At 36.3% G+C, this 11,193-nt stretch overlaps 1 protein-coding gene across 1 annotated transcript; it reads right to left on the bottom strand.

The window, feature by feature from the left end:
- Positions 1 to 737: 737 nt before the first annotated feature.
- LOC131786428 (general transcription factor IIF subunit 1) lies at positions 738 to 10,825 on the bottom strand. The gene is made up of 10 exons (XM_059103492.2): positions 10,664 to 10,825; positions 9,110 to 9,192; positions 7,528 to 7,597; positions 6,884 to 7,077; positions 5,714 to 6,017; positions 4,839 to 4,938; positions 3,430 to 3,588; positions 2,431 to 2,643; positions 2,157 to 2,306; positions 738 to 1,238 (listed from the first exon to the last, which is right to left on the bottom strand). Exons 1-10 carry the CDS (start codon positions 10,724 to 10,726, stop codon positions 868 to 870), a joined length of 1,707 nt encoding a protein of 568 aa, XP_058959475.1. The 5' UTR covers positions 10,727 to 10,825; the 3' UTR covers positions 738 to 867.
- Between the last annotated feature and the right edge of the window lie 368 nt (positions 10,826 to 11,193).

Raw genomic sequence — 11,193 nt, 5'->3', positions numbered from 1 at the left:
GGATCGAAACCGACCAATGACTGTTAACAAACTCTACACGAGTCTTCCAGCCAATCACATCACGGCTAAACAGACCAATCACGTTCAACAGACCAGACCTTATAACATCATCGACTGACAACTACTCCTCACTTGACTCTGAAGATGACTATCGCACAGATAGTCGAAACGTCAGTCACCAACAACAGTTCCTTTCAGAACTACACACACCCGGACGATCACACTACACAAACTACTGATACTCCTGGGTTCAAACCATTTACTTTACAAAGCTCATGATTGTTCAACAAATTCTCCTTGTCAGCACCTTGCGAAATGTACGGAGGGCAGTTTGGAGTAGACATACCGATGTTGGGGGTAATCAACGATTTTAAAAGAAAAGAAGCTACCTACTCTGGAGGCGCTTTTCATCATTCAGAATTCGGTTAATAATCAGACCAGTTAAGCTGGACCAGTCCATCATAAGATGTAGAACAGGCGATATTATTTCCATAAGTCAGTCGAGGCAAGGCGCGCGTGATTCGCACGTGGTTCGCACACATCTCGCCTTACATTTTGTCCCCGCCTAACCGTGAAAACGAAATCAATAGCGCCTATTCTAGAAGCTAAATTAATCCCATAAATGCATAATACAGCTGAAATGTTAATAAATTTAGCGACAAAGTCGGAAAGTGGCATATCCACTCTTAAAATGGTCTACTACCTGTGACCGCCCTGAGAAAATCCGTAAGTCAGACTTTTTATATTCCTTTTCTTTACTTCAATTTTTTTTTGACGACAAAGAGTGTGTTATTTGTGCCAGACTAATAGTTACTTCACATTATGTTACACAGGCGCCATTACTTTGTCAAGTTTTGCAGTTTATACCTAACTTAATGGTTTAAGTGACAGGTAGAGTATTCCTTTAATGGTTTTTTGGTCTGGATGTAACTTCTTCACGATAGCTGCAATCTTCTTAACAGTTTCGTCATTAGATAACCCTGTTCTCTTTGTTTTAAACTTCTGCAGTAAGTCCTTGCTCGTCATGGGTTTTCGTGTAAGGTATCTCCTTACGGCATCCTCAGTGATCCCCTGAGGGCCATCCTCACTACCGGTCGGTGTTGGGGTATTTGTTCTTGAGCCACTTCCCGTGCCCGCTGAAGGTGGTGGGGATACACGAGGCTTTTTGGACGCCGGATTTCCCTCCTCACCGGTGGCGCCTTTTTTGGCTGAGCTTGCAGGGCGCTTTCTGGATTTTGCTGTTATTTAAATAAGAGAATGAGTATGACTAAAACAGCGTCTAATTTACTCAAAGGCTAAACCCTTTTATAGCTCGGCTCGCTCAGACTGCATCGCAAGTTGAATTGAAGGTTACGCAAGGAAACATTCCGGGCAGATATACAAAACACATGGGGTCATGAAATGAAAGGTTTCGGGTCAGTCGTCAGTGTGAGTGATTCCGACTTCCAAAGCGCGATCTTAATTCCTGACATAAAAGTCAAGAATTATTTCACGCTTAAGGTTATTTGATACGTCACCACAGAGAACACAGCAAATCGCGCGACGTGTCGTTTTTCAGGCAGTGGGGAATTCTAAGACCCGCAAGAATGGTGTTGAAAAAATAGTAACTGTTGGTCCAAAAAAATCTGCACAGTCCCTTTCACAAAATACCTTCCCTTCTAGATCTTCAAGTTTGTGAATAAAATAACCCCCCTCTATCTTGTGGGGCCTTCCTCCTCTTCCCTCACCCTTAAAAAAAAAGAACTCTAAAATAAAAACAATATAGGCAAAATAATGTTATAATAAAAAACTGTAAGTAATGTTTCTTCAGAACAATAAATACTCGCAGTTAAAAGCCTGCTTTCATTTCCGTTTTAATCATAGTAAGTTTTAAAAGTTCGTACTGAGCAGAAAAATTATGACTAACACTGTGATTCTTCATGAGTTTTTTGATAGGACCTTGTAAGCCCTTCCCCCTCTCCCCCTCCCCCCCCCTCCCCCCCCCTCCCCCCTCCCCCTCCCCCCCTCCCCCCTCTCTGATAGCCCCTCTCCAGAAAGCTCTCTGAAAGCTCTTGAAAATCATGAAGATCCACTGACGGCTTATCAGTGTATTCATGTGATGTTTGGCAGCATATGGATTACACGGAGAGTATAGGGAAAATATGAACTTTACTCACAAGGTGTTCCTGGTCGATCCTGACTAAGCTTACTAACAGCAGCAGCAATGGTGTTGGCGGCACCGTCCACAGCAGTAGTGGGGGTGGATGATCGACTGTTGGATGATGTACTGGAACCACTGCCAGACTTCTTCTTTCTTTTCTTATCACCTGGTGAAATAAGTTGTAGAGGGGATCTTAGTGTTGGCTTATCAGTAACGCAAACGCCTGTATACATACATGGTTTCAGTGGTACCTCACTAAGCAATAAATGTTGCTGAACGTTTTATCCAACCTTGTAAAAAGAGAGCAGAAGTGCCTTTGATTTCATCCTGGTCAGGATCTTCTTCTTCTTCATCCCAAGACTCTCTTCCTTCCTCTCGATCCAACATGTCTTTCAGTTCATGTCCTTCTTGTGTCAAATCATCTTCCTCGTCACTAGATGTCTCCTCTGCATTTAGGTCATCTTCAGCTTTGGGTTTAGTCACTTCAATATTCTTAACTGCTTCTGTAAAAAGTAAACATACTTTATTGAGAATTCTGTGAACATAAAAAAACAGCACAATTTTATACATCAGAAAATGCTTGTCATAAGGCTCATTTGCAACATTGAAAAAACTCACAAACAAAGCAGCGAAACATTTACCTTATTTTACTGATACCTACAAATTGACTTATCATCCCTGAAAACATAACGTGAGGTTCACTACACTCTCAAAATGGGATGAAGAAACTGACTCATCAACAATGACACAAAATCAACTTTTAAATTGGTTATGACGATGACTACGTTAGATAATGCGGTTAGAATACGTGATCAAATGCAGGTTGTTTATAAGGAAGTGACACGCGACGGAGCGAAGTTTAATGTGGCAAAATGGAATTTGATTGATGGAATACAATTCAACACGTGAAACATTGCCTAATGTTCATGTAGTGCAATGTTCTGAGTTGTTTGGCGTATGCGTTGTGAGTAAAGGAGCGGAAAAAACACGTTTTAACTTAAAAATGATACAAAAAGTTAAATGTGAACCTTTCATACCCCGATAAATCTCGACCTCAATCGACGAGGCTCTTACGAAAGCCACACACCATTACACTCATCAATTGATCCCAAAACTTCTGATTGATGTCATTCTTTGCGCACAGCATATGCACGATATCCAAATGCTGTGATATGATTGGTGCGAGATACATACCCTCATACAGCAATCTGATTGGTGCGAGATACATACCCCTATTGTTATTAAGTGTATATGATAATATCAAAAGTAGTCTGTACGAAAAATCTCACCCTCAGAAGAAGAAGAACTATCAGACAGATAGTCAACCTCTTTAGAATCTAGGTATCCATCTTCCTCAGAAGACGCATCACTGTCAGCATCTGAACCTTTTTTCATTTTCTTTTGCTGCTTCTGTCCACCTTTATGTTTGACTTTCTTGTCTTGTTTATCTATTTAAAGCAGACAAACCCAGGATAAAAGGATAAACAAAATAAGACTAATTACTGTATGTCCCACTCTGAACTTACTCTAACTTGTAATACTACAGACGGGTATCCGGTTCGATCGCACCATGGTTAGATCGCCCCCAGTTAGATCGCTCTAACCAAAACTTAGATCGCTCCACTCAAAAGTTAGATCGCTCCACTCAAAAGTTAGATCGCTACATCAAATAAGTTACTGCGCTACCAACATAAGTTACTTCGCTCCATGTTGTAATGTGAAGCATTACTTGCCAATGATCTTTAAAGTTTTCGAGTACATCTTATTCACCGAACTACCGATGTATGATGTATAGCGATAATGTAATAAATGACCGTGGAATAAATTATAACGTTATGGTTTGAAGTGTATTGAAAAAGACCATTCAAATACCAATACCGTCCAGTATGGCCTTTTTTGCTGTTTGATTTTAAGGAAACTGATATTTAACTGAAACTGAAACTGAACGTTAAAGGTTATATCATAACTGCATGAGGTCAAAAGAAGGAGCTGGTCACTTATCCCTTTACACTCTAACATCAGTATATATATCCTCCATACTAACACATTTACAAGTAATTTTTGAATGGTTAGATTACTGGTAAAATGCAGTATTTTCTAAGTAGTTAATTTCCATACATATTCCTTCATAGCAGATTGGCTTGTGAACCAAAAAAATTAATGAGCTGAGAGAAGTGTGTGATTTCTATCATTTTTGTGATTTGTACCGTATGGAATCCCTTACACAACATGAAAGGCATTAGAATGTTATTGAATATGATTCATTTAACCCTTTACACCATAACATCAAAATGCATTTTTCCCATATTCTTCTCTAGACATTTCTTGAGGTGCTGACAAAGACAATTTGTTTAATAATCAAGAGTTTCTTTACTTGGTGAACATTCCTTTATTATTGTGACCTTAAGAATTATGTGATTCAGGGATAATATTGTAAGGAGAAACTAAATGCTGGTCAATTTTAAGAGGTTAAAGGGTTGGGATTTTTTTTTGTTTCTTTCTTTTTTTGTTGTTCTTGTTTTGTTTTGTTTTGTTTTGTTTTAATTATTTTTTTTTTTTTGGGGGGGGGGGCCTCTTTCAAACAGTGGGCCTACATGGGGGTGGGGGAAGGGGCTTATCTTTGGAAAAAAGTTATATAATGATGGGCTTGGGAGTTTTCACAGACAAATTTTTGTGACCATTTAAGTGGAATGTTTACCTTCCTTGTTTTTGTTTTTTTTCTGACCTTCCTCTTCATCATCATCACCATCATCCTCTTCTTCTGACAAAGATAAATCTCTTTCGTCATCATGAATGATCTGCAAAAGAAAAACAAACTTCAACAATCCAACTCACAGGATTTAATTAAGCAGCTGACAGAACACCATGAGACTTAAATGTAGTCTTTAAGTGTAAAATATCCCTGAATGTTCTGTGAAACTCTTAGATTTGTCCTTTGTAGTTTTCTCTTTATATCAAACTCACCAACGCAAGGCTTTAGGAATCATGCAAACACAACTACATTTTGTTATTCATGGGCACTAGTGTTGTTTGAAAGTTTTTAGTAATTACAGGGGCTGTAGGTGAGTTGGAACTGAAAACCTCTCAGAACATCACAAGTGGCCATAAAACACCAAAGGCATCAGCACTTCATGTGACTCTCTGTTAATCATATTTCTCAACAGTCTGTTACCAACACTTCTTTGTGCTTCCCCAGTGCACAATAATCAAAACACTCCTATGTATTTTTAAAAAATGCTCAAAAACATGTTTTAATTGAATTGGTGTTTTGACACAATAATAAGTCACATCAACCTTCTTTACTGTTTGTAAACACATTTATTTAATCAATTTAAAATAATTACTGTAATATCTTCAAAGCTTTATTTGCAAAAGAGTAAAAAAATGAATTCTTTTAATGTACCCACATGCCTATCTGCGCATTTTTCAATGACCAATCAGGTACAAAATATTCCTATGAGGATATATCAGTTACCTTACACACAATAATTGTGTCATGTGATTATGGCAAATAAATGTTTTTAATAAATCTCTGTTAACCCTGCAGGTAATGTATACCACACTATATCTTACCAGATTTCCTGTCCTACTGGCTATTTTTGCAGTTTTGTCCATTTTAATCTCATCACCTTCTTCTGAGTCTTCTTTGTTGTCCATCAGTCTTTTTTTTACCATCAATGAAAAATAATTGACTGTCTTTTCTCTGCGTCCAAACTCTTCCTCAGCTTCATCTGCTGTTAGAGTCTGATATTTTATGTCAGCAGTAAAATTATACCAGTTGTTCACTGGCACAGCCTCAAATGCACCATCTTCACACTGAGTCAATATGTAATATGATGAATTCTCATTAATCCCTGCTTCCTTTCGACCAGTAAACCTGCAATAGTTTCAAAGTAACTTTTAAAATTCAAAATCTAAAGTAATAGAAACCTTAACACATGACCAAACTTCAGCCTCATGTTTGCAGGAATTTGGTCTTAACAAGAGTTATGTTCTCATGTAAGTAATTTACCAGATTTTATTTCCATTGACGTCCAGTCATCCCATGTAAGCCTGATACTGATATACAAAAACTACCATTTTCTTACATTTTTTATGAAATTTAAAATGATCAAGCCAGATCAACAGTTTTGTTTTAACAAGGTATTAGCAACAGCTGCTGCACAACTTTGAAATCCAACATAGCTTCTTGAAAACACATGCTCAATATTAATACAAGTCTTAATAAAGGATGGAGGTCTATATTGTACATGGAAAATGCATTTTGAAACCATAGGTCAACCTAAGGGTTCTAATTTCTAATGCCAGATCACCACAAATTATCTCTGACAAGGCAGCTAAAAATTACAATTACTATATATTTATAATTTAAAATAAAACATCCAAATACACAATCAGGAGATTTGTACATGCACCAGCATGCAAGCAACCTTGATTTGTTTTATGCTCTTACAAAGTTTAATCCAAAAAAATTGAGTGTTCAATACCAACTTGAAAAAATCACACTGAGATGGACGTTGCTAGAAATTTGCAAATAAAAGAAATCAGTCTAATCTCTTTATTTTTCCAACAATATGAACTGCATTGACTTCAAATTTTGAGCAAGCCCTACTTCTACAAGGTTTCATACTTTCTGTCATAAATATTTTTTTCTCAGGAAATAAATTGTTACATGTAATTTTGGTCTCCTCTGAGCATAAGGGTCTGACTAAGCTCAGTGGATATATAAATTACTTAATTTACCTTCTCCCACTTTTGCCCCCAAGCCTCAAATTCCATGGCGCTGCTTCAGGGTTCTTGGGTTTTGGGATGAAACCAAAACGTTTCTTGCGTGCTTCTTCACGTCTTTCTCTGCCAAATTCACTACCAGCTCCAAAAGTTGGCAGATTTTCACTTTCTCTCTCTTCAATTGCATCTGTTTGACGAGACATCTGAGCCTAGAAGATTCATAAATAACTTGATGATCCAGTTCTGAGTTGTTCATTGTACAAAATTTTGGAATTTCAAGATCCCTGAGGCGTTGTCTTAGCACCTCTTGTAATTTTCCTCTCCTTTCCTAATTAAATTAAATTGTGAACTTTAAATTGAATTTTTTCCTTTATCTTGACCTGTAACTAAATCATCTTTTGAATAAAGGCTCATGTCTTTTTTTATGTCTCATTATTGAATAGTTCTCTTTGTTGATTTAAAATTTTCTAAAATTGCTTAATTTCAGCAGTATTTGAGTTTCCCATTTATTCTCACAGCCAGTATGTGTGTTTATTTCTGGTCAAATGATACACTTCATCAGTAAATAATGTCTGATCAAATTATAGCAGGTTTTATTATCCTTAAAAAATAAAATTATCATCTGAAGTTTACATTCATTCTCTGAAAGAAAACTGTACCTTTGTGATTGATGAGAAGTCTACTTTTGTACTCTGAAAACGCATGACTGAATATTTCTTTGCCAGGTGCCTGACAAAGTAAGTCAATGTGGATTGATTAGACAGTTTCCTTACAATTATGTTACCTTTGAAAATAAGCAAAAATTAAGTTATTAACTTTATAATGACCTTTCATATCGTGCAAAAAACCATGTACAAACATTTCTCTGCAAACATCAGTTCTGAAAGGTATGGCCTAGGGATAGAAATAACAGCCTATTTCCATTTTTCCACTTCTCTAAGCTTAAGTACAATGCAAATTCTACTGTTAGGGAAGAAGCCCTCTTCAGTCAACATGGCAGGCAGAAAGTGCAATATCATTTGAGAGTTAAAAATCCAATTGGTTGTTCTCCCTACTGACTACCATAATAGTTCCTACAGTTCCTCATTAATTAGAAATTTTGTGTCACTTCAACATAACATCCTCTAGCTGATAAGCCCTTTTTTCTCATAACCTGTTTGCAAGAAAATATATTTGAATCACCAGGAGAAGTTACAAGTTAATCGTTTCTTAGGTTCAAAGGGTTAAATTTTTAACACATTGGCAAGAAAATTTTTGAATGATTAGGTTACATATCAGATAAAAATGTATTACCAGTAGGTAGTTTATTCTTATTACTAGTCAGCAGACTTCTTTGTGAGCCAAGAAAATCAAAGAACTTAAAGAAGTGCATGTTTTCAATGTAATAATGTATCAAAAAAAATTATGAACTTCTGATTGGCTAAAAACAAGTGCATTCTCATGAAACACAAATTCAAAGTTGTAACAAAAGTGCAAATTACAAATGATGCATGGATGCTCTCAAAATTTTGTCTTTCTTGAATTTCTAAGACATCTTTTTATATATATTATCAACAGGTAATAACATGATTTCTCTTGCAATTTGGTGTAATAAGCACTAGTAAATTTTTTAAAGACTACAAATTGAACTTGGAAATTTTTGAAAAATTTACTCATGCTGATTAACACCAAATTGGACTCAAAATAATCTTATTAACTGTACTTATTGCAAGCTGCTGTGATATATACTCTATGGAATATGTAACAAAACATGAAAAGAATTGGTGTTTTGGAGTATTAACATCCCATTCAACCCTTTGACCCTTTAACTCCCATGAGTGACCAAGACAGAATTTCTCCTTACAATATCAATACAATATCAACCAGATAAGTGATGAGAATAAAGAAAAATATCAATTTGGGAATAATTATTTGATCCAAAACTAAATTCTCTGAACTAGCATTATAAGAATTGTATGGTTGACAGTAAGGAGAATTACATATTTGATCTGGGAGTTAAAGGGTTAACTCCAAAGAGTGATAACTTCTGATTTCTCCCAACAGTATCATTGCTGAATCAAACATGAAGGTCATGAGAATACAGAAAATGGTTGTGAACTCAAAAAGTTTTTGATTGATAGACAAATTCTCCTTGTAAGTACCATAAGAAATATACAAAAAACAGTATGGAGAACTTGCATACTGATGCTAGGATGTAAAAGGTTTAAAGCTGCAGGATTAGAAACTTGGCTAGTTTCTTACCTTGGTACTCGTACTTTGTAGTTGCTACCATTGCTCACACTTGGCAAAGCTCCTGAACCAGAGGAATGAGGAATCACTCCAACCTGAACAATTTTCAAACTATTCATTTAAAGCTGCATTCACTGTCAGTACTACTGCATGTAAAAATTACTTGATTCTAAAGCACTCTACATTGAGAATTTTTCCAATAACATTACACTGCTTAAAAATTTACAAATCATTAAAACATAGTAATGTTGCAAAAGTCTATCCAAAGATGTGATAATATTGTTGTACAGCTATATGTAGAAAGTTTCAAAATCCATTTAAAGCATTGTAGCGATTGTGTACAAGTGTTTGTCAGCATTCATGTAGTAAGTATATTCAAGAATCCCAATCCAAGGCCTGTGAAAACCTCATGGCTATGGCTACCCCTTGCTGGGATCCTCTGGTCAGCTCAGATAGTACCTTGGCATGGGATTAGGACTTATGGTTGGGCTGTAGTAATTTCCCAGCCAAAGGAGAGATTATCTAACTAAAGAGCTAGCCAGCCAAAGTAGACACCCCAGGTAGTTGCACCTAAGATCAAATACCCCTGATTTACATTGATGTTCACTGCAGCCAACAATAATTTGTCATGACTGAGATTTTCGTTTGTCTGGCATAATTATGATTTAATAAACATAAAAAAGGCAAGAATTGTTGACTCAAATTTCTGGAATAATTCAAGCCTTCCAGGCAAGATTTCTGCAAAGTCCCTAACCTTCTAATTATTCTCCATTACATACTGTTTTGGGATAAAGAAAACAATGGTGAAGACGATGGGGCTATGGAATTACTGATTTGTGTTAGTATGGTATGGGGTTACAAGGAAATCTTTCCGCCTTCAAGAACAATATTGAACATTACGATTTAAGAGAGATGTGAAAAACTTGACCATATGGCCGCTGAAACGAAGAAATATCTCTCCCCTTCGATAATTTTGAACGTAACATGAAACAAATGCATCGTTAGTAAAAATTCGAGAGAAAAGCAATTTAGACTAAGAGATCAATACGAAATCACTACAGTTGAACATGACACATCAGGGCGTGAAATCAATTTTTCTTCTGACAGCTACTTGGCTCCTAAATTCTTCAAAGTGGTAACCAATTCAAAAAAAGTTGGTCGCCATTTTCAAAGACAAACAAAACCTTTTTTCACGCTGTCATCGTTCTAGAAATTAAGTTAGGGAAAAGATCTTTAACTTGCTACAAAGTGGACACTAGGATGGATGATGTGCTGCGTTTGGGACACAAACTTAATGAGGAAGTTTGCTGTGGATTTATCTTTGCAAATCTTTTTAATTGACTATATCTCTAAGTAAGGAAACATTCTAGTCGCCAATTTGGCGACCACTTTTCAGGATTTGGTCGCCAAAGTGAAAAATTTAGTCGCATTGGCGCCTGTATTAGTCGCAATTTCACGCCCTGCACATACAGCGCTAACAAAATCTTCAACATGATCAATGTTTTCATATTGAATTTCTTCCGATGACTAAAAATATCATTACCTTCTTTTCACACTATGTCTTACCTTTTGTTGAAGGATCGGCTTTGCACTCACTTGAATTGGGGAGGTAGTTCTATGCTTTTCCATTCTTTTCCTCTAGAACAGGACAACGAGAGGGAAGAGTAAAGAAAAACCCAAATAATATCAAATATGCGAAATGGATTTGGTAATCAAAAGAGCGCCATTTTGAATGCTTAGTAACCTCTCGAATTTGACTTAGTGACCACGTCGCAAAGATTCGGTTACTTGTTCATAATATAAGTGTTATTGTCATAATTATTATTATCATCACCGTTATCGTCACTATTACTGCTGTTGTTGCTGTCAATATTATCGTCATCATCGTCATTGTCATTTACAATTTCTATCATTATTAACATTGTTGTGATCATCTTCATTATCATCGTTTTTGTGTCATAGAAGAACGAGCCCTACGCCGTAGTGATCACATGGCTCAGGTTCCTCGTTTGAAATTTTGAGATCTGTTTTCATGATAATAGTTTCTAGAACGCAATTGTACGACGGAAACGAAGTCTTGGATGATTTTAGATCAA

This window comes from Pocillopora verrucosa, chromosome 12, assembly GCF_036669915.1.
Source record: "Pocillopora verrucosa isolate sample1 chromosome 12, ASM3666991v2, whole genome shotgun sequence".
Classification (NCBI taxonomy): Eukaryota; Metazoa; Cnidaria; class Anthozoa; order Scleractinia; family Pocilloporidae; genus Pocillopora; species Pocillopora verrucosa.
The sequence above is the reverse complement of the archived record's forward strand: the minus strand, read 5'-3'. Positions and strand labels throughout refer to the sequence as shown.